General features: G+C 46.2%; 2 protein-coding genes across 12 annotated transcripts in view; one reads left to right on the top strand and one right to left on the bottom strand.

Annotated features, from left to right (window-relative positions):
* Window positions 1-24,312, bottom strand: part of LOC127439453 (zinc finger protein 883-like) — an 80,817-nt gene that overhangs the window by 48,294 nt on the left and 8,211 nt on the right. The window contains exons 2-3 of one of the 6 annotated variants that reach the window (XM_051695658.1): window positions 13,742-13,855; window positions 11,509-13,496 (exon numbers count right to left, since the gene is read on the bottom strand). The exons of 2 other annotated variants lie outside the window; for them this stretch is intronic. In XM_051695658.1, coding sequence (XP_051551618.1) covers window positions 11,509-11,562 — 54 coding nt within the window. In that variant the 5' untranslated portion in view covers window positions 11,563-13,496; window positions 13,742-13,855. Of the gene's footprint in view, window positions 1-814; window positions 834-11,508; window positions 13,856-22,534; window positions 23,937-24,312 lie in introns of those variants that run through there. 3 more of the 6 variants (XM_051695659.1, XR_007896945.1, XR_007896943.1) reach the window with 3 other exon arrangements.
* LOC127439454 (uncharacterized) overlaps window positions 1-24,312 on the top strand; it is a 61,812-nt gene that overhangs the window by 10,765 nt on the left and 26,735 nt on the right. For 2 of the 6 annotated variants that reach the window (XM_051695662.1, XM_051695667.1), the window contains exon 2: window positions 880-6,407. The exons of 3 other annotated variants lie outside the window; for them this stretch is intronic. The gene's annotated coding sequence lies outside the window, so the exon portion shown is untranslated. Of the gene's footprint in view, window positions 1-879; window positions 6,408-16,874; window positions 17,032-24,312 lie in introns of those variants that run through there. One more of the 6 variants, XM_051695665.1, reaches the window with a different exon arrangement.

A 24,312-nucleotide genomic window follows, 5' to 3' on the forward strand; every position in this document is an offset into this window, starting at 1 on the left:
TTGCAGATTCTGTTCATGTTACAAAGGTAAACGTTATCATCTTATAAAGCCTGGCAATTGTTCATGCAAACTGCAAAGCAATATTAAGTCCCCTGGATGATGATGTTAATGTTACAATTTGATTTGATATTATTTCAAAGATTAAAATTAATTGTCTTCCAGCAAAACTACATCAACCTAAAATGACCATATTCACATGGTCAGAAATATGTGATTTTAAAAGTACAAGAATATAACATCAATATCAATAAGTAGATGGGTTCATAACTGTTACTGACTTGCATTTGATTCACTGCTACTTAAGTTGCTTTACACTGCTGGGACTGGTGCTGACACTGACTCATGCACTGATCGAGTTTAGCACACAGTTTCTCACTCAGTTCTAATCTTTTGTCAATATAATTCGACGATAGGAAGCAGTACAGTATTTCAGATGGATGGGGGAAACCGGTCGCAGAGGTCCTGGTCCTGCCTAGCGCACAGGCCGGGTCGCTATAGATGCAAATACACAGCCACTATGATTATAAAATGCTATGCTATGGCAGGCACGGTGATACTTGGACGAGCTGACTGTCCAGTTAAAGTGACGAGAAAGTAAAAATAAATAAAACCATACAGCCAGCTATCCCAGTTTAGCTACACATTTAATGTCATCATAAAAACAGGTACTTGGATTTTTGCTGTGTTGGCGTCAAAACATTCCACATGAAAAAAAAAGATTTATCAAAACGTTTTTCAGCTAAACATCACACTGCGCAGGGGAAAAACAACAATATAAATTATAAATTCACTTCAATTCAACAATGATTCTTACCAAGAGTTGGCTTCTTCATAAAGAAATGTGTAATTGGTTGTTTTTTTTTCTCCGTTTCATGTTAGTGCTGCACTGTAAACCAGAGTACAGAATAACTTGGGAAACGGACTAATGAGAAACGTCTTTGTGGCACAAATTTGACAAACACCAGTGTCTGTACAGCTCAAAATCACAGCAATGTGAATACATTTATATATATATATATATTCTTTGTTTTTTATATATGTTATATGTTTTTTGATATATTTTATATGTTCTTTGATATTTGTTATATGTTTTTGATATATGGTATATGTTTTTTGATATTTGGTTTATTTATTTTTTTATATATGGTATATGTTTTTTTTATATATGTTTTTTGATATATGGTATATGTTTTTGATATATTTTATATGTTTTTGGATATGTTATATGTTTTTTGATATATGTTATGTTTTTTTATATGTTATATGTTTTTGATATATGGTATAAGTATTTTGATATAGGTTATATGGTTTTGATATGTGTTATATGTTTTTTGATATACACTATATCGATTTTGCTACATTATATATTTAGTTTGCCATTTTTTAATTGAATGGCCCACCATACGCGCAGGAGTTGCAACACTGACACAAGATCTTAAAAAAAAAAAAAAAATTGGATAATCCAAATTGGAAGAAAATGGGGGTAAAAAAAATAAATAATTGACCATTCCAAAAAGATTAACAAAAAAAAAGTGAAAGTGTCTGCCAGCTTTTACTCAAAAATGCCCAAAATATCTTATAGACCTTACAAATCACATTCACACAGTATATCGGTCAAATCAAGAGAAATGCAGGAGACACAGCAATGCAGTTAATCAAAAGGTCTATGTGTGAAATTAAAAGCAGTGTGGCTGACAACAGCAGACTTACAACTTTAGAGTTAAAAAGAATCCATCAGCAAATCAGATATTTCATTCCAGTTTACTGCATTCACAGTGACACGGATTCTTTCTCACAAGACTGTTCTCTGCTCATGTAAGCAATATTTTGGGGCTTTTCATGCTAAAAAGCAAGGCCTTATGTATTGGTTTGCTGGCATATCTATTGCTTTACTGGCATATCTGTGGGTTTACTGTGGCATGTGTATTTGTTCAGTGGCATATCTATTGGCTTACTGTGGCATATCTATTGGTTCAGTGGCATACAGTATGCCACATTAAACCAATACAAATGCCTGCAAACCAGTTTGAATGACCATTGTATGAATGTTTTTTTCCTGAACAATGCCTCATATAAAATGATTAATTTAATCAATTAATAGAAATATTTGAATATTGTATTCGGTTAGCAAATATTTCAAAAATTATGGAATAACTTTAACTAGTTATAAATGCTGCCAAAGCCATTCCTAAAAGCTGCAAAGGTAACACTAACCCAACAGCATGCCTATTATTTTGTTTTTAATTTTTCCTATGTAAGCAACTGCAAGTATGTATATATGATATTTGTATAATAAAATAAGGGTGTTCAGTGTCAGTTCAGTCCAGTTTGTTTCCTCAGGTGGTTAGGATATATTGGTTATACCTCACTGGCTTGATTTACAGTCATGTATCGTTAAGTAACGTGAATTTGTTACTTTGTTGCGTTTTCATTTTCCTGGGAACACCTACCTTCCCCTGAATGCTATGCAAAGCAAGGAAAGTTGGAGAGGGCATCATATTTAAGTCTGTCACGGTAAGGCCATGATTCTTGTGCCTTTTAGTGTGAAAGTCCCCAAAATATTACTTACATAAGCATAGAACTGTGAATTAAATAAATTGGAATGAAATATCTGATTTGCTGATGGATTCTTTTTAATACAATACAGCTCCAGACCTGTACGCATGGATAATATGCATATTAAACAGCTCCAGACCTGTATGCATTGATAAAATGAATATTAAACAGCTCCAGACATGTATTCATGGATAATATGCATATTAAACAGCTCCAGACCTGTACACATGGATAGGGAGGGCATTTTTTATTTGGCTGAAGCGAAATGTCTTGAGTAAATTCAAACCACACATGGAAACTCAGCCATTGTAATAGAATTGCAGTACTCTGTCAGTCCAAGAGTACTGGAGTATATTTCCTCTAGTTCCCTATCTGTCACTCACTTGACGTTGTGTCGATGTATTGACACTAGGGGTCACTCTTGGGAGCCCGAAACACCTCTGGTCTTTGAAAAAAGGCCATTGAAAATTGGCGAAAAAAGGATAAAGGATAAAAGGATAAAAGGATTTTCTCTTTGGAGCCGAACAGTCCATGCTTACTGAGCTGAATTCCCATGGCTGTTCATTCACCTCTGCTGGATCTGACGGCGCATTTCAGCGGCTTCTCCCCCTCTGCACTGGTGCACTGTAGAGAACGCCCCTGGGCGCTTCAGCAGAAATAAAAGAGTATATTCTAAAAAAGAGTATATTTCTCTAAAAGAGCAGCCACACAGCACATCTTTTTAAAGACGCGTCTTTGTAAAGATGCCTTTCCATTTGTGTGTTATTCCTGGTTGCGGTTGTTGAGGCAGCCCCTGCCCCATTAAGGGAAGTGGGCATTCGCATCCTCAACTATCTTGATGATTGGCTAATCCTAGCTCACTCTCGGGATGTGTTGTGTGCACACAGGGACCTGGTGCTCTCGTACCTCAGCCGGCTAGGGCTTCGGGTCAACTGGGGAAAGAGCAAGCTCCTCCTGGTTAAGAGCATCTCTTTTCTCAGCTTGGAGTTAGACTCAGTCTCGAAGACGGCGCGCCTCACGAACGAGTGCGCACAGTCTGTGCTGACCTTTTTGAAGGTGTTCAAACTTTTTCAGAGGCTCCTGGGGCATATGGCATTCAGACCGCTTCAGCACTAGCTCCAGACTCGAGTCCCGAGATGGGCATGGCACCGCGGGACACATCGCGTGGCCATCACGCCGGTCTGTCACCGCCTCTTCAGCCCTTGGACCGACCTCACAAGCGTTTCCCTAGAGCAGGTCTCCAGGCGCATTGTGGTTACGACAGACACCTCCAAAACAGGCTGGGGCGCTGTATGCAATGGGCACGTAGCCGCCGGCTCCTGGACGGGCCCGCGGCTACGTTGGCACATCAACTGCCTCGAGTTGTTGGCAATTCTGCTTGCCCTGTGGAGGTTTCTGCCATTGATCCAGAGCATGTGTTAGTTCGGATAGACAACACGGCAATGGTGGCATACATCAACTGTCAAGGAGGTTTATGCTCCCGTTGAATGTCACAACTCGCCCGCCGTCTCCTCCTCTGGAGTCAGTAGCACCTCAAGTCGCTGCGAGCCACTCATATCCCGGGAAACCTCAACACTGCAGCAGATGTTCTGTCACGACAGGTTACCCTCAGGGAAGAGTAGAGACTCCACCCTCAGGTGGTCCAGCTGATTTGGAGTCGATTCAGGCAGGCACAGGTAGATCTGTTCGCTTCCCAAGAATCCTCCCACTGCCCGCTCTGGTACACCCTGACCGAGGCACCTCTCGGTATAGACGTGCTGGCACACAGCTGGCCCCCTGGACTATGCAAATATGCGTTTTCCCCAGTAAGCCTACTTGCACAAACCCTGTGCAAGGTCAGGGAGGATGAGGAGCAGGTCATCCTGGTAGCACCCTATTGGCCCACCCAGAAATGGTTCTCAGACCTCACGGTCCTCGCGACAAAGGCGAATTCCCCTGAGGAAGGACCTTCTTTCTCAGGGACGGGGCACCATCTGGCACCCGCGACCAGACCTCTGGAATCTCCATGTGTGGCCCCTGAATGGGATGTGGAAGACTTGAGTGGCCTATCATCTGTGGTGTTAGACACAATCACTCAGGCTAGGGCCCCCTCTATGAGGCGCTTGTATGCCTTGAAGTGGCATCTGTTCTCTAAGTGGTGTTCATCCTGACGCGAAGACCCCCAGAGATGCGCAGTCGGATCGGTGCTTTCCTTCCTGCAGGAGAGGATGGAAGGGCGGCTGTCCCCCTCCACCTTGAAGGTGTATGTAGCCGCCATAGCGGCACACCGCGACACAGTGGACAGTAAGTCCTTAGGAAAGCATGACCTGATCATCAGGTTCCTGAGAGGCACCAGGAGGTTGAATCCCTTCAGACCGCACCTCATTCCCTCATGGGACCTCTCTGTAGTTCTTCAGGGTCTACGGAGAGCCCCCTTTGAGCCCCTGCTGTAAGCTGAGCTTAAGGCACTCTCTTTAAAGACTGCCCTCCTGACTGCGCACACTGCCATCAAGAGGGTAGGAGACTGCAAGCATTCTCTGTCAGCGAAACTTGCCTGGAGTTCGGTCTGAGCTACTCTCATGTGATCCTGAGACCCCGACCTGGCTATGTGCCCATGACCCATTTTAGGGACCAGGTGGTGAACCTGCAAATGCTGCCCCAGGAGGAGGCAGACCCAGCCCTGATGTTGCTGTGTCCAGTGCGCATTTTACGCATCTATTTGGATCGCACACAGAGCTTTAGAATCTCTGAGCAGCTCTTTGTCTGCTTTGGTGGACAGCGGAAAGGAAGCGCTGTCTCCAAGCAGAGGATCGCCCACTGGCTCATTGACACCATAACAATGGCATATCACGCCCAGGATGAGCTGCCCCCGGCAGGGCTACAAGCCCATTCTACCAGGAGTGTTGTGGCCTCCTGGGCCTTGACCAGTGGCACCTCTCTAACAGACATTTGCAGAGCAGCGTGCTGGGCAACACCCAACACCTGTGCAAGGTTCTACAACCTCCAGGTGGAACTGGTTTCATCCCAGGTAGTGGCACGCAACACAAGCGGATAAGCCCGGGATAGCTGGCCGGGTGTATCGCTTGCACATAGCACTTTCCACCTCCCTTTGAGCTGAAGACGTGCGCCATTAATTCCCAGTAGTGTTCACAAACTGTGTTCCCTGGATGATTTCCTCCAAGTCCTGTGGCAGACGAGTTTTCGGAGAGACTCGCTGCCGGCCTAGTATACGTGCTAACTAAGAGCCCTGTTCTGGGTTAGGTGCTCCGCATGTGGCGGTTCCCCGTATGTTAACCCCATGCGATGTATATCTTCCGCTAATTCATTTCCCTGTTGGCAAACTGCGTCTTCCTTGGACAGAGCTCCCTCTGCCACAGTCTCCATGTTGGTAGTAACTCCTCCCCTGTTGGGTAGGATCTACCATGAGACTCTCCACATGGTCGGTAAGACCATGTGATGTATTTTTCCACTTAAATATCCCCCTCTCTTTGGGCGAGGTTTGGTCTTCGTGGTGTCCTCCCCTTGGGAGGGACACCCCCTGACTAGACCTGACGGCAAAGTTGAATAATCCCCCTTCTTTTTTAGGGAGTGGAAAAAAAGAAGTGGAAAAGAGGCCACAACTGGGTTACACTGTCTCTATCTTTTGGGTAGTTGACTTGTCCCCAAGGGCTGTTCGACAATCATAACTATGTTGGGGGAGGTTACATGTCAGCCTGGTGCGCTGGCTATGAGGCACACAGTCGTCTGCCCGTCACACACTGCCAGTTCACATAACACAGTTCAGCCAGTTGCGGCGTTTTGGATAGGGACCCATAGTGTCACTACATCAACACAACGTCGAATGAGTGACAGATAGGGAACATCCTGGTTACTTGCGTAACCTCCGTTCCCTGATGGAGGGAATGAGACATTGTGTCCCTCCTGCCACAATGCTGAACTACCTGCTGAAATGGCCGGACCTTGTCTCAGCTCCTCAGCATAAAACCTGAATGAGTGGTTGCATACCAGTTCCTTTTATACCCGTATGTCCGGGGGAGTGGCATGCAAATACCACTCACCATTTTTTATTGGCCTTTTATCAAAGTGTTTCGGTCTCCCAAGAGTGACTCCTAGTGTCACTACATCGACACAACGTCTCGTTCCCTCCATCAGGGAACGGAGGTTACGCAAGTAACCAGGACGTTTCTTGAGTTAACAGACAAGGCCCTGAAATCCCTCATTCCGTTTTCATCCACTTACCTATGCGAGTCCAGATTCTCAGCATTAACAGCAATCAAAACAAAGTATCGCTCCCGGCTTTCTTTTGAAGATGACTTACATCTCTTCCTTTCTACACTGCAATTCTACTGGTTTGTACAGTGAGGAAAAAACACATCCCTCCCACTGATAAGTTAGGCATGATGGATATTATACAGAATTAGTCTATCATTGTGTGTGTGGTGCCATATTTCTTAAAATGTTTGTGAAGTTTTATTTCAGCTGCTTCCGTTTTTATCATTTTTTGAACTTAAGATTAATACTTCTGAAACTCATACTGATCTACATTGATCATATCCCCTCTACTTTTTAGTCATTATGTTGCAACATACAGTAGGATTTCCAGTTTGTTGTATTGTTTTAGTAAACTGGGCAGGCTTAGTCATTTTTGTATAGCTCAGGGAGGCTCACTATGACAAAGTTTGAGCCCTGTGCTAGATTGACAAAAGCATATGCATGCGGTTGGAACATGGTGTAAGTTCCTCTTTCTTAGGAACTGAATTTGTGTTTCCTCATTTATTGAGTAAAAGTTGGTAAGTGCATGATAAAAATGAAAGGGGGCTTGATGCAATACACAACTCTAGTCTGTGTTGAAGAAAATAATATGGTTTTCTACTGGAGCAACCACAGTTTGTCAGGATGGCCGAGTTGTCTAAGGTGCTAGACTCGAAGACTCTGCTTTTCCAAATAATTGGGTGTTCTGGTCTCCGAATGGAAGCGTGGGTTCAAATCTGACTTCTGACAGTTAAACTTTATTTATCTTAATAGAGATAAATATGTTCATTTTACTATAAAAGATTGTTTCAATGAAATCAAAAATTGTGAGGTCGATTTGTTCCTATGCCCTTTAACTTACCAGGAGCCAGTAAATGCAGAACAATCAGAAAGGCAGTTTTTTCACTTTTTGTGACTACCAGCTCGGCCAGCATGAAGCAGTGTTTCATCTTTAATGAACTGGCAGACATTAAAAAGAAAGAAATGCTGTACAGAGGATTAGAATATATTTCTACTGAATAAGGTGAGAAAAGGATTTGAAATACTTGTCTGAAGCAGACATTCTCTAAAGCAAACAAGCAGCAGTAATTCACATAAAGAGATCTATCAATTGATCCCCAAATCTTGTCACACACTCAAGTTTACCATTTAATTTGCATTTTAAATTGGACCAAAATATCTTTATTAACACAGATTGCATTATTTTATTTTGATTTATTTTTTAAATTTTGGACTCAAGATGGCGCCGAGTATTGCTGCTGCGTTGCGAGCTCCGACACAACATTGTAGCTTTTTGTTTGTTTTGTTTACAATTCTTATGTTTTTTGTCTTGGATGTTGTCTGCCTTTTTGTCTATGACAGACAAACACTTTTGGACATTGGTTCTGCAATTACACACCGTAAACCGGACTTCAAAATCCTCGATGCCGACCTGCTGTTTACAAACACGCCGGAGCCCTTTGTCTGGGCTTCCCGGCCGCGGAAACGCAAAAAGAAAAGGGGAAACAGAGCTGGCATTCTCATCAGAGTAAGACGTCGTGCAAATCGACCCCCGCTATCCAGTATTCTACTGACAAATGTTCAGTCTCTGGATAATGAGATGAGAGCGCGGATCTCTTTCCAACAAGAGATGAGAGACTGCTGCATTATCTGCCTTACAGAAACTTGGATGTCTGCGGAGATTCCAGATTCAGCCACTGAACCTGCGGGGTTCTCCGTGCACCGAGCGGACAGAGCGAAAAACCTCTCAGGTATAAGCAGAGGTGGTGGTGTATGTTTTATGATCAACAAATCCTGGTGTGATCAGAGGAACGTACATTCTATCAAGTCTTTCTGCTCTCCTGATCTGGAATTTCTCATGCTTCTGTGTTGACCATTCTGGCTACCGAGCGAAATCACAGCGGTCATTATCGCTGCTGTGTACATCCCGCCACAAGCCGACACAGACCGGGCACTCAAGGAACTGTACGGGATTATAAGCAAGCAGGAAACCGCGCACCCCGAGGCCGCATTCATTGTGATCGGGGACTTTAACAAAGCCATTCTCAAATCAGTCGCACCAAAATACCACCAAAACATTACTTCCCTATCTGTCACTCACTCGACGTTGTGTCAATGTAGTGACACTAGGGGTCACTCTTGGGAGGCCGAGACACCTCTGGTCTTTGATAAAAAGCCAATGAAAATTGGCGAGTGGTATTTGCATGCCACTCCCCCGGACATACGGGTATAAAAGGAGCTGGTATGCAACCACTCATTCAGATTTTCTCTTCAGAGCCGAACGGTCATGCTCACTGAGCTTAATTCCCATGACTGTTCATTCACCTCTGCTGGATCTGACGGTGCATTTCAGCGGCTTCTCCCTCCTCTGCACTGGTGCACTGCAGAGAATGCCCCTGGGCGCTTCGGTAGAAATAAAAGAGTATATTTCTCTAAAAGAGTATATTTCTCTAAAAGTGCGGCATACACGGAAAGTCTTTTTAAAGACGCGTCTTTTTAAAGATGCCTTTCCTTTGTGTGTTATTCCTGGTTGTGCTCATTATCTCTCGCCTTCTGACGGTCACGATCACTGTCTATTGTGTATGGGCACTGCTCATGCGGAGACAGCGTCGTGGATGGTCATGTACTCATTGCGAGGACATGTCCATGGCAACGATGCGGTTGCGGCTCGCCTTCGTAAGAAAGCAAGCCACCCCAGAGGCTCCCCACCTCGGTCCTTTTACCCACGGGTGTGAGGCCAGCGCGGCTAGCACTGGGGGCAATTTGGGAACCACAATGGGACCGCCTCCGGCGGTTATCCCCCCGCAGACCTCCCATTTCCCAGCAGGCTCGTCTGCCTCGATCGGGCTTCCGGATGAGTCTGCCGGCTCGTCTCACGGCGAGTTCGACCACTTATTTGGAGCCTGCAAAAGTGATGAGCTCTCAAGCGCAGCATCGGAGAGCGGGCTCATCCAGTCGGACGCGGAAGCCTCAGCTGGGCTCCTCCCTTCGGGGATGATTGCCCAGTCACAGGCTGGTGCGGCGATGACGACATGCTTTCCCGGGCAGCCGCGAGCATCGGCTAGAGTGGAACCCTCCGCTCTTCCCTGAACCCTCGTGGCTTGATGATTGGTTCCTGGGCTCGCGGCGCCACTCAAAGCCACGCCCCGTCCCCGTTCCTTTCTTCCCGGAAGTGCACGAAGAGCTGACAAGGTCATGGGAGGTACAGTTTTACTGCCCGGTCCCGATCATTTCAGCTTCCCCGCCCTCACTACCCTCGTTGGTGGGGCAGCAAAGGGCTATTCGGCAATCCCCGGTGGATAAAGGCGCTCACGGTGAACCTATGCCCGCAGAGCGCCGCCACCTGGCGTGGGTGCCCAAAGCCCCCGTCCAAGGCCTGTAGGTTTACATCGTCTCTGATGGCCAAGGCCTACGGTGCCACTGGACAGTCCGCCTCCTCCCTGCACGCCATGGCTCTCCTGCAAGTCCACCATGGCGATAAAGGAACTGCACGAAGGTAGTCAAATAGCTAAATGGTAATTAAATAGAATTTAATTCATTAAACTCTATTCTCGGGGCACCACTCTTTGAAAAGAGAAAAATGATAGCAAGTTACTGACTGAGTCTCATAGAATAAAATCTACCCTGTAGGTTGAGTATCTTAATTGTTAATCAAAATAATCAAAGGGGAAACCTAGTTCAATTATTTTGATACACAAATCCAACAGTAATCTAGTTACAGTTAGTTTCTAATACCAACAACATAATAGTACTCTGAGGTAACTTGGGAGTTCTTCACGTGGCAGAGGTTGGCTTCAACACAACATTCAAACAAAAACAAACAGGAGTACTTATAATATAACAAGATTTATTATAAACAAGCAGTAGTGAACACAGCCAATGCTATCCGAATATAATCCAGTTAAAATCAATGATATCCTAAGCTAACAGTGGAGCTATATGCTAGTGTGTGTGTGTGTGTGTGTGTCCCGGTGTGGTAACAAAGGAATCAAAATGGAGGATCAGGTTCAAAATGGAGGGTTAAATCCAAAATGGAGCTAATACCACGTGCGGGTGGAAATGAGCGGACACACTAAGGGACTGACGGAACAGGCGGGAGAATTTGGCAGCCAGCCAGTGAACACAGCCAATACTATCTGAATATAATCCAAAAATAAAATCAATGATATCCTAAGATAACAGTGGAGCTATATGATAGTGTGTGTGTGTGTGTGTGTGTGTGTCCAGGTGTGGTAACAAAGGAATCAAAAAATGGAGGATCAGGTTCAGAATGGAGGGTTAAGTCCAAAATGGAGCTGATCCCATGTGCGAATGGAAATGAGCAGACACACAAAGGAACTGACGAAACAGGCGGGAGAATTTGGTTCACCAGCCTGAGTCGAACATGAACTGAGGCGCCGCTCACTCAATGAATATCAATGAGAGAGAGAGAGAGAGAGAGAGAGTGAGAGCGAGCGGGAGCGAGGAAAAATGCATGCAGTTTAGTTAAGGGTAACCGCTCGTAACAGCGGGACTGAATTACTAGTTCAAATCACTCAACAAAACAAACGTAACCCCAAAAGAAACTAAAACAAATATCCCCACTTGAAACAGCGAGCAGAGTTTAACATACAAATATATATATATATTCAAAACATCAGCATTTAGAATCAAAAATACGATTTAGATTCACAAGAAAAATCACAGTTTCTAAACTAAATCTGCCCAGATATCAAGCCTTACTTGGGAAATCCTGTGTGATTTCAGTAGGTTTGTCCGTTGGAATTCCTGTTGCATTGAGCGGTCAGGAGAAACGGTCTGGATGGTTCCTTGTCTTACGCTCGTCAGCGGAAAGACGCGTCTCTGCTTTATTCTTCGGATCCAGCGGTGGGGAAGAATGCAGATAGTCAACGTTGAATGAAAAAGAGGGAGAAGGGAAACTGGTCGCCTTTCCGTTTTTCAAAATAAATTCACTGTTGCTTTACAGTGAAACTGAACCGGTTGATATAAGTATACTATAAGACTTGAACAAAGCTAAGTTAATCTTACTCTACCGTGGCCAAATGGCGAGGTTAGAAAAACGTGGTCTCTTTGTTCTCAGTCCAAACGGAGGGAAAACTCCTTCAGTACGTGCACAGTACAGATGTCCCTTTAGAGCCAGGCAGAGCTTAGCACAGAGAGAGCGAAATTCATCTGTCCGCGGGTTTTGTTGACGAGATGACGTCATCGGTCGTAGGCCACTCGACCAATGGCGTTTAAGCCTGGGTCCGTGGGCGGGACTTCGCATCCAGTTGTGAATTTGTGAAGGACCTTGGGAAACTGAGTTCAATGTCTCTCCTTACGCCCTACACCTGGGTCACGTATCCGGTGTGCACAGCCATCATCACGACCACCATCCACCTCTCTATTTGGCAGGTTTGGTGCTCCAGCGGTGGGCTCCCGCCCCTGAGCGCCCAGCTGTGGCACAAATCCGCCCCCGATGTGACAGTCTCCACGGGTCACGAGGACAGGCCTCTTCCTCCCCCATCCCAGGCTGTTCTGGGGGTGGTCACAAGGAGCCAGGTAAGTGCTTCGATGTCCCTAGACTCACCTGCCAGTACGTCCGACGACGTTGTCCCTTTGGTCCCCCTTGCACAGAACTTGGACACATGACTTGTGCTTTCCAATCCGTCGCAATGGCTGGTCCGGACCGTCCGACTCGGCTACGTGATTCAGTTCACCAGGCATCCGCCCAGGTTCAGCGGTATCCACTTCACCTTGTTGAAAGACGAAAATGCTGCTACCTTGCGTGCGGAGATCGCTACCTCCTACGGAAGGGCACGATAGAACCTGTCCCTCCGGCCGAGATGAAGAAGGGGTTTTACAGCCCCTACTTCATCGTACCGAAAAAAATGCGGTGGGTTGCAGACAATCTTGGACCTGCGAGTACTGAACCAGGCTTTACACAGACTTCTGTTCAAGATGCTGATGCAAAAATGCATTCTGGCGAGCATACGGCATCAAGATTGGTTCACGGCGGTAGACCTGAAGGACGTGTACTTCCATGTCTCGATTCTTCCTCGACACAGACCCTTCCTTACAGAGGGTAAGGTGTATCAGTACAAGGTCCTCCTTTTCGGCCTGTCCCTGTCTCCTTGCATCTTCACGAAGATCGCAGAGGCAGCCCTTGCCCCGTTAAGGGAGGTGGGCATTCGCATTCTCAAATATCTTGACGACTGGCTAATCTTAGCTCACTCTCAGGACATGTTGTGCGCACACAGGGACTTGGTGCTCTCACACCTCAGCCGACTAGGGCTTCGGGTCAACTGGGAAAAGAGCAAGCTCATCCCGGTTCAGAGCATCTCTTTTCTCGGTTTGGAGTTGACTCAGTCTCTTTGACAGCATGCCTCACGAACGAGTGCGCCTAGTCAGTGTTGGCCATTTGAAGGCATTCAAACAGAAAACAGCGGTTCCACTGAAACTTTTTCAGAGGCTCCTGGGGCATATGGCATCCTCAGCGGTGGCCACCCCACTCGGGTTGATGCATATGAGACCACTTCAGCACTGGCTTCAGACTCGAGTCCCGAGATGGGCATGGCGCCACGGGACACATCACGTGGTCATCACGCTGGTCTGTCACCATCTTTTCAGCCCTTGGACCGACCTCTCGTTTCTACGGGCAGGTGTTCCCCTAGAACTGGTCTCCAGGCACATTGTGGTCATGACGGATGCCTCCAAAACAGGCTGGGGCACTTTTGGGACACAAAAACATATATCAAAAACCATAACATACATAAAAAAAACATATAACACATAAATAAACTGAGAAAATATATCAAAAACATATACCATTTATCAAAAAACATATACCAAATATCAAAAAAACATATACCATATATCAAAAATCATATACCATATATCAAAGAACATATAAAAAATATCAAAAAACATATAACATATATAAAAATCAAAGAATATATATAAAAAATGTATTCACATTGCTGTGATTTCGAGCTGTACAGACACTGGTGTTTGTCAAATTCACACCACAAAGACGTTTCTCATTAGTCCGTTTCCCAAGTTATTCTGTACTCTGGTTTACAGTGCAGCACTAACATGAAACAGAGAAAAAAAAAGAAAAAAAAATTATACATTTCTTTATGAAGAAGCCAACTCTTGGTAAGAATCAATGTTAAGTGAATCATTTATACTGTTGTTTTTCCCCTGCGCAGTGTGATGTTTAGCTGAAAAATGTTTTGATAAAAAAAAATGGTTTCATGTGGAATGTTTTGACGCCAGCACAGCAAAAATCCAAGTACCTGTTTTTATGATGACATTAAATGTGTAGCTAAACCGGGACAGCTGGCCATATGGTTTAATTTTTTTTAATTTTCTCGTCACTTTAACTGGACACTCAGCTCGTCCAAGTATCACCGTGCCTGCCATAGCATAGCATTTTATTATAGCATAGTGGCTGTGTATTTGCATCTATAACGACCAGGACCTCCGTGACCAGTTTCCCCCATCTGAAGTACTGTACTGTTTCCTATCGTCAAGTTATATTTACAAAAGATTTGAGTGAGAAACTGTGTGCTAAACTCGATCAATGCATGAGTCAGTGTCAGCACCAGTCCCAGCAGTGTAAAGCAACTTAAGTAGCAGTGAATCAAATGCAAGTCAGTAACAGTTATGAACCCATCTACTTATTGATATTGATGTTATATTCTCGTCCTTTTAAAATCACATATTTCTGACTGTGTGAATATGGTCGTTTTAGGTTGATGTGGTTTTGAAATAATTTTGGGTCATCAAATTTTAACATTAACATCATCCAAGGGACTTAATATTGCTTTGCAGTTTGCATGAACAGTCGCCAGGCTTTATAAGATGATAACGTTTACCTTTGTAACATGAACAGAATCTGCAAGAGGTTTGTTCAACTTTTATTTATTTTTTGCCTCGGTAAAAATCTAAATGTTTATTTGTACATTGTATGTTTACTCGTACAGATGTGTGCTCATACAAATGTTTACAAGACAGTAGGCTTAAGACTACGTACAGTAGTTCGGGACAAATCACCAATTACACAATATATTTAGTTGAACTATTTATTGAAGAAATGCGGGGTATGTGATAGCTGTGCTAGTAATAGCAGTACATGACTTACGAATGTACATTAATTTGGCATCAAACCTAACTTGGTTTGAGGACTCACGCCTGGCCGTGGACGAGGCAGAACCCCCATAGGAGAGTAATCTAATATTAAAAGGTGGAGATGGGGAAGGTGGTGGGTTATAATGAATCAGAACGCATACGTGGGTTAAGTGGAGAAGGTATTTTAATTGTTTTCGGGTATTAATTGCTGACGTGGAAATTGAATGATTCAATTTGGAGATGTGGAGATTGGTGCATGCCCCTCCTCCTGAACTTTAATTATAAATGCCATTTGAAGTTGTGCCAAGTGGAGTGGGCTACAGTGAGGAGGGGGGAGGGCAAATCAAATCCTGCTTAGGGCCCCCAAAAAGCTAGAAATGGTCCTGACAATAAGTAAAGTCAAAAGGTCAGAAGTGGGATTTGAACCCTCATCTCCATTCGGAGACCAAAACACCCAATTATTTGGAAAGACAGAGTCCTTGAGTCTGGCACCTTAGACCACTCAGCAATCCTGACAAGCTGTGTTTACTCCAGTAGAAAACCATATTATTTGTTTCAGCATAGACTAGGGCTGTGTATTGCATCAAGCCCCGGTTCATTTTTATCATGCACTAACCAACTTTTGCTCAATAAATGATGTAATGACAACTGTAAAAAAAAAAAGGAAAGGACTGAAGATCACCCAAAAAAGTACGATTATTTATTTCAATATGTAATACGTATCATTATTTCTATAAACGATCTACACATTTTACAATAGCAGTTCCTATCAGACAAAGACAAATAAGTAATTTTGTTGCAAAACTACACAAAATGTGAACAGACTCATGCATTGCTCCGTTGCCTCTAAGAAACATCCACAATTTGAATTTAAAAAGGATGCCCAATGTGGGGCTCGAACTCACTACCCTGAGATTAAGAGTCTAACAAACTGAGCTATGAACTAGTCATATTATTGGAGGAAACTTCTGCAAGCGTCAACGACAGTACCCAAAGATTCAAAATATAATTCACTGCACGTCGCCAGAAACACCTTTGATGACACAAAGTCATATGACACAGACCCTAAGAATGTTATTTCAGATTCCTTGTCGTTTAGAAACAACTGCAAACTCCCTGCCTCAAAACAAATAATAATAATACAAAAATCGAATGACACGTATTTAAAATGAAGTCTGTACATTTTTTAACATACTCATATTTCAAGAAATGTGGATTTATTATCATAAAGAAAACACATTACACGTGACAACACTTTTGCAACTAAAAGACAATAAACAATAGATGTTCCCAGGAAAAACAGGAATCCTAACAGCTAGACCATATGGCAATCAGTGCAACTAAGTCCTGAACATGCAACAGTAGGTAGTATACAGTACAATGATTGGTAAAAGTGAACTAAAATGTTTTATTACAAACACTAGAAATGCAAGCAACCTTCAAGCCATGTATATTTATTCTCAAATAACAACTTCCATTGCTAAAAAAAAAAAACACCTGCCTTTTTGCTTCTCTGAAGACATGCAATGGAGTCTGGGGAATATTACAAATTAGCAGACTCTACTTTGAAATACACGTGTAGGGAGGGCATCTCTGTTTACAAAACTTTGGCACACTTTGAATATCTCTCCATAAAGCATTGGTAATTAATACGTCTGTACATTAAGACTGTTTAGAGAATGCAGGCATTGACCCCGCTATGTCTCACATGCTATGGGAGTGCTCTACCATTTGAGCTAAATCCCCTGCAAGGGATCCTTCTGTTCTCATCGGTTATTTTGTTGGTTGATACTAGTGTTCAAGTGTCCTATTGAGTTATTTTATCGGCAGTGTAGCCATTTGCAAATTCAAAAAATATATGAATGAAATAAATAGCAAATGTTTTGACTAAAGGTATGTTTTGAATTTCTTCAAAAACTAGTGTTAGGTTGTTAATTGAGTCGCTTTTAAAATTCCACCTCTGTGTCCCCATGCAGCTGCGCTGTGTGTTGTGGCTCGAGTTTGCTTGACGAGGCAGGCAATGGAAATGCCTAAACTTACTTTTCTATCACACAAGAAACTGGAAGAAGGGTACACATTCTGAGTGGGTATCTCATTACTGGTGGAAATGCAGAAAAACAAGAAACCATCAAAGTAGGCCTACAAGCGTTCAGTTGTTTGTTTAAATCAATAATCAAATTTCAAATTGATCACTGATCATCTTAAAAAAATTTAGAAACACTTTAATTAGGGCATGGCTAATATCAAAATCTAGTCATGTTATTTGCACTCTGCTGAGCTTAAATAAAGGCATTACATGTGAAAAGAACTTGTCTTTTCTCCCAGTTACAAGGAAAGTGTCAAACTTTGTATTCGTCCTCATAATGCTTTAGGAAATGTAAACAGCAGTTGGAGTCGATCCTGCTATAGCATGTTAAATGAGGGCACTTCACATTTGAGCTACTTCCAGTAAATAGATCATTTACTGTTCTCAATGGTCCACATCCCAGCCTGAGACCATGATCCAGTGGCCGATGTACAGGTTTTGCAAAGTTATATGTTGTCGGCAATATTAAAACCATCTTAAGTTAAATACTGTAACACATGTTTGGATTCAAAATATTTTTAAGTGAATTCAACAAGTAGTCTGTTTACATAAACAATAATGCAATCTGTGTTGAGAAAGATATTTTGGTCCGATTTAAAATGCAAATTAAATGGTAAACTTGAGTGTGTGACAAGATTTGGGGATCAACTGATACATCTCTTTATGTGAATTAGCACACTGCTGCTTGTTTGCTTTAGAGAATGTCTGCTTCAAACAAGTATTTCAAATCCTTTTCTCACCTTATTCTGTAGGAATACATTCTAGTACTCTGTAGAGCATTTCTTTCTTTTTAATGTCTGCCAGTCCATTAAAGATGAAGCACTGCTTCATGCTGGCCGAGCTGTTAGACTGCGCACACAAGGTGACAAAACCATCTTTTTGATTGTTCTGCATTTACTGGCTCCTGGTAAGTTAAAGGGCACTTGGTAGGAACAAATCGACTGCACAATTTTTGATTTCATTGAAACAATCTTTTATAGTAAAATGAACACATTTATTCCTATTAAAATAAGTGAAGTTTAACTGTCAGAAGTCAGATTTGAACCCATGCCTCCATTCGGAGACTAGAACACCCAATTCTTTGGAAAAGCAGAGTCTTTGAGTCTGGCAACTTAGACCACTCACATCCTGACAAACTGTGGTTGCTCCAGTAGAAAACCGTATTATTTTCTTCAGCACAGACTAGGGTTGTGTATTGCATCAAGCCCCATTTCATTTTTATCATGCACTTACCAACTTTTACTCAATAAATGAGGAAACACAAATTCAGTTCCTAAGAAAGAGGAACTTACACTATGTTCCAACCGCAAGCATATGCTTTTTGTCGATCTAGCACAGGGGTTATCAAACTTTGTCATAGTGAGCCTCCCTGAGCTATAAATAAAATTACTACACCTCCCCAGTTTACTAAAACAATACACCAAATGTCATGGTTACTTGTGTAACCTCCGTTCCCTGATGGAGGGAACGAGTCGTTGTGTCGATGTAGTGACACTAGGGGTCACTCTTGGGAGCCCGAGACACCTCTGGTCTTTGATAAAAGGCCAATGAAAATTGGCGAGTGGTATTTGCATGCCACTCCCCTGGACATACGGGTATAAAAGGAGCTGGTATGCAACCACTCATTCAGGTTTTATGCTGAGGAGCCGATATAAGGTCCGGCCATTTCAGCGGGTAGTTCAGCGTTGTGGCAGGAGGGACACAAAGTCTCATTACCTCCATCAGGGAACGGAGGTTACACAAGTAACCATGACATTCCCTATCTGTCACTCACTCGACGTTGTGTTGATGTAGTGACACTAGGGGTCCCAATACGAAACGCCACAATTGGCGGAACTGTGTTATGTGAACTGGCGGTGTGTGGTGGGCAGACTACTTTGTGCCTCATAGCCAGCACACCAGGTCGACACGTAACCTCCCCCAACATATTTATGAGTGTCGAACGGCCCTTTTTGGGGACAAGTCGACTACCCAAAAGATAGAGACAGGCTTGACCCAGTCGTGGCCTCTTTTCCCCTTCTTTTTTTCCACTCCCTAAAAAAGAAGGGGGATTATCCGACTGGGCAGCCAGGTCTAGTCGGGGGGTGTCCCTCCCAAGGGGAAGACACCACGGAGACCACACCTCGCCCAAAGGGGGGGGGGGGTATTTAAGTGGAAAAATACATCACATGGTCTTTCAAACCATTTGGGGAGTCTTCAAGGTAGATCCTGCCCAATGGGGGAGGAGTTACTACAAACATGGAAACTGGGGCAGAGGGGCTCTGCCCAAGGAAGACGCAGTTTGCCAACAGGGAAACGAATTAGCGGAAGATATATAATCGCACGGGGTTAGCCTTAAAGGGAACTGCCACATGCGAAGCACCTACCCCAGAACAGGGCTCTTAGCGCGTGTACTGGGCCAGCAGCGAGTCTCTCCAAAAACTCGACTGCCACAGGGCTCGGAGGAAGTCAACCAGGGAACAAAGTTTGTGACACTACTGGGAATTAATGGCGCATGTCTTCAGCTCACAGGGAGGTGGAAAGTGCTATGTGCAAGCGATACACCCGGCCAGCTATCCCGGGCTTATCCGCTTGTGTTGCGTGCCACTACCTGGGACGAAACCAGTTCCACCTGGAGGTTGTAGAACCTTGCACAGGTGTTGGGTGTTGCCCAGCCCGCTGCTCTGCAAATGTCTGTTAGAGAGGCACCCCTGGCCAAGGTCCAGGGAGCCGCTACACACCTGGTAGAATGGGCTTGTAGCCCTACCGGGGGTGGCATGTGCTAGGCGACATATGCCATTGTTATGGCGTCAATGAGCCAGTGGATGATCCTCTGCTTGGAGACAGCACTTCCTTTCCGTTGTGCACCAAAGCAGACAAAGAGCTGCTCAGAGATCCTAAAGCTCTGCGTGCGATCCAAATAGATGCGTAAAGCGCACATCGGACACAGCAACAACAGGGCTGGGTCTGCCTCCTCCTGGGGCAGCGCTTGCAGGTTCATCACCTGGTCCCTAAAGGGGTGGTGGGAACCTTGGGCACATAGCCTGGTCAGGGTCTCAGGATCATGTGAGAGTAACCTGGACCGAACTCCAGGCACGTTTCGCTGACAGAGAACGCTTGCAGGTCACCTACCCTCTTGATGGAAGTGAGCACAGTCAGGAGGGCAGTCTTCAAGGAGAGTGCCTTAAGCTCGGCTGACTGCAAAGGCTCAAAGGGGGCTCTCTGTAGACCCTGAAGAACTATAGAGAGGTCCAATGAGGGAACGAGGTGTGGTCTGGAGGGATTCAGCCTCCTGGTGCCTCTTAGGAACCTGATAATCAGGTCGTGCTTCCCTAAGGACTTACCGTCGACTGTGACGTGGTGTGCTGCTATGGCGGCAACGTACACCTTCAAGGTGGAAGGGGATAGCCTCCCTTCCAACCTCTCCTGCAGGAAGGAAAGCACTGATCTGACTGCGCATCTCTGGGGGTCTTCCCGACAGGAAGAACACCACTTAGCGAACAGATGCCACTTAAAAGGCATACAGGCGCCTCATAGAGGGGGCCCTAGCCTGAGTGATCCAGGGGCCAGACATGGAGATTCCAGAGGTCTGGGCACGGGTGCCAGATGGTGCCCCGTCCCTGAGAAAGAAGGTCCTTCCTCAGGGGAATTCGCCAGGGGGGAGCTATCGCGAGGAGCGTGAGGTCCGAGCACCACGTCTGGGTGGGCCAGTAAGGTGCTCCCCATCCTCCCTGACATTGCACAGGGTCTGTGCATGCAGGCTCACTGGGGGAAACGCATATTTGCGCATGCCAGGGAGCCAGCTGTGTGCCAGCGCGTCTATGCTGAGGGGGGCCTTGGTCAGGGCGTACCAGAGTGGGCAGTGGGGAGGATTCTTGGGAGGCGAACAGGTGCACCTGTGCCTGTCGAATTGACTCCAAATCAGCTGGACCACCTGAGGGTGGAGTCTCCACTCTCCCCTGAGGGTAACCTGTCGTGACAGCGCATCCTCTGAAGTGTTGAGGTTGCCCGGGATGTGAGTGGCTTGCAGCGACTTGAAGTGCTGCTGACTCCAGAGTCGGAGATGGCGGGCGAGTTGTGACATAAAATGAGAGCGCAGACCGCCTTGGTGGTTGACATATGCTACCATTGTCGTGTTGTCTGTCTGAACTAACACGTGCTTGCCCTGGATCAACGGCCGAAACCTCCGCAGGGCGAGCAGAATTGCCAACAACTCGAGGCAGTTGATGTGCCAATGCAGTCGCGGACCCATCCGGAGGCCAGTGGCTACGTGCCCATTGCAAACAGTGCCCCAGCCCGTTTTGGAGGCGTCTGTCATGACCACGACGCGCCTGGAGACCAGTTCTAGAGGAACATCTGCCCGTAGAAACGAGAGGTCAGTCCAAGGGCTGAAAAGATGGTGACAGACCGGCGTGATGACCACGCGACATGTCCCATGGCGCCATGCCCATCTCGGGACTCGAGTCTGGAGCCAGTGCTGAAGTGGCCTCATATGCATTAACCCGAGCGGGGTGGCCACCGCCGAGGATGCCATATGCCCCAGTAGCCTCTGAAAAAGTTTCAGTGGAACCGCTGTTTTCTGTTTGAACGCCTTCAAACAGGCCAGCACCGACTGGGCATGCTAGTTCGTAAGGCGCACCATCGAGGAGACAGAGTCCAACTCCAAACCAAGAAAAGAGATGCTCTGAACCGGGAGGAGCTTGCTCTTTTCCCAGTTGACCCGAAGGCCTAGTTGGCTGAGGTGTGAGAGCACCAGGTTCCTCTGTGCACACAACATGTCTCGAGATAGTTTAGAATGCGAATGCCCACCTCTCTTAACGGGGCAAGGGCAGCCTCTGCGACCTTCGTAAAGATGCAAGGAGACAGGGATAGGCCGAAAGGGAGGACTTTGTACTGATATGCCTGACTCTCGGACACAAACCGCAGGAAGGGTCTGTGTCGAGGAAGGATCGAGACGTGGAAGTATGCATCCTTCAGGTCTACCGCCGTGAACCAATCTTGATGCCGGACGCTCGCCAGAATGTGTTTTTGCGTTAGCATCTTGAACGGGAGTCTGTGTAAAGCCTAGTTCAGAACTCACAAGTCCAAGATTGGCCGCAACCCACTGCCTTTTTTCGGTACGATGAAGTAGGGGCTGAAAAATCCCTTCCGTAGGAGGGTAGCGATCTCCGCGCAAGGTAGCAGCGCCGAACCTGGGCGGACCATCCCTCGCGACGGATTGGAAGGCGCAAGCCATGCGTCCAATTTCCACGCAAGGGGGACCAAAGGGACAATGTCATTGGACGTACCGGCAGGTGGGGCCTCACGGCGGGGCGGAGCTCAAGGTGCCACACCACGTCGTGGCCGTGCTGAGTCTAAGGACATCGAAGCACTTACCTGGCTCCTTGTAACCACCCCCGGAACAGCCTGGGACAGGGGAGGAAGAGGTCTGTCCTCGTGACCTGTGGAGACTGTCACATCGGGGGCGAATTTGTGCCACAGCTGGGCGCTCAGGGACGGGAGACCGCTGCTGGAGCACCAAACCTGCAAAATAGAGTGGTGGACGGTGGTTGTGATGACGGCCGTGCACACCGGATTCGTGACCCAGGGACAAGGACACCGCTCTTGCTGAGCTCTTGAGTACTGCAGCCACTTGGGCATGCAGTGCAATTAAATGCAAAAGGTAACAAAAAAACGGAGAGATCTGCTTACCAGCTCCAGAGCAGTGGGTTTCGTTGTCTCTGGGTCGCCCGTCTCATGGGCGCTTTGAAGCCTTTCACGGGTTCTGGGCGGCCGCGAGATGGGTGGCATCTGCTTCCTGTGGTGGGCTCCACGCTGGGGCCGAAGGGACGGGCTGCGGCTGAGCCGGTGCAGTCACCACAGGGGGACACCCTTGGCGATGAGTAGACGGGGTGCGGGATCTTGAGCCGCGCCGGGGCAGGATATGCTGGCTAGCATCTGTCTACTGCTCCACCATCGAGAACTGCTGGGCAAAGTCCACGACGGTGTCACCGAATAGGCCCGCCTGGGAAATGGGGGCAGCAAGGAACCGTGTCTTGTCGGCCTCGCCCATCTCGACCAGGTTGAGCCAAAGGTGGCGCTCCTGGACCACTAGTGTGGCCATTGTCCACTCGAGTCACTCGGAGAGCGAGGTCGGTCTCTGAGCGCAGTTCCTGCATCAATCCCGGGGCAGAACTACACTCGTGCAGTTCCTTTAGCGCCTTGGCGGACTTGCATGAGAGCCATGGCATGCAGGGCGGAGGCGGCTTGTCCAGCAGCACCGTAGGCCTTGGCCGTCAGAGACAACGTAAACCTACAGGCCTTGGACGGGGGCTTTTGGCACCCGCGCCAGGTGGCTGCGCTCTGCGGGCATAGGTGCACCATGAGTGCCTTTATCTACCGGGGGATTGCCGAATAGCCCTTGGCCACCCCACCATCGAGGGTAGTGAGGGTGGGGAAGCTGAAAAGATCTGGACCGGGCAGTAAAAAGTGCCTTTCTAGACCTTGTCAGCTCTTCATGCACTTCCGGGAAGAAAGGAACGGGGGGCGGGGCGTGGCTTTGAGCGGCGCCGCGAGCCCAGGAACCAATCACTGAGCCGTGAGGGTTCAGGGAGAGCAGAGGGTTCCACTCTAGCCGACGCTCGTGGCTGCCCGGGAAAGCATGTCATCATCTCCGCGTCAGCCTGTGACTGGGCAATCATCCCCGAAGGGAGGAGCCCAGCTGAGGCTTCCGACTGGACGAACCTGCTCTCCGATGCTGCGCTCGAGAGCTCATCACTTTCGCGGGCTCCGAATAAGAGGTTGAACTCGCTGTGAGACGAACCGGTGGACTCATCTCGCTTTTTTAGAGAAATATACTCTTTTATTTCTGCCGAAGCGCCCAGGGGCATTCTCTGCAGTGCACCAGTGCAGAGGGGGTAGAAGCTGCTGAAATGCGCCGTCAGATCCAGCAGAGGTGAATGAACAGTAGTAGTGAGCATGACCGTTCGGCTCAGAAGAGAAAATCTGAATGAGTGGTTGCATACCAGCTCCTTTTACACCTGTATGTCCGGGGCAGTGGCAGGCAAATACCACTCGCCAATTTTCATTGGCCTTTTATCAAAGACCAGAGGTGTCTCGGGCTCCCAAGAGTGACCCCTAGTGTCACTGCATTGACACAACGTCGAGTGAGTGACAGATAGGGAACTGGAAATCCTACTGTATGTTACAACATAATGAATAAAAAGTAGAGGGGATATGATCAATGTAGATCAGTATGAGTTTCAGAAATATTAATCTTAAGTTCAAAATCAATAAAAATGGAAGCAGCTGAAATAAAACTTCACAAACATTTTAAGAAATATGGCAACACACACACATTGATAGACTAA

This window comes from Myxocyprinus asiaticus, unplaced genomic scaffold, assembly GCF_019703515.2.
Source record: "Myxocyprinus asiaticus isolate MX2 ecotype Aquarium Trade unplaced genomic scaffold, UBuf_Myxa_2 HiC_scaffold_52, whole genome shotgun sequence".
Classification (NCBI taxonomy): domain Eukaryota; kingdom Metazoa; phylum Chordata; class Actinopteri; order Cypriniformes; family Catostomidae; genus Myxocyprinus; species Myxocyprinus asiaticus.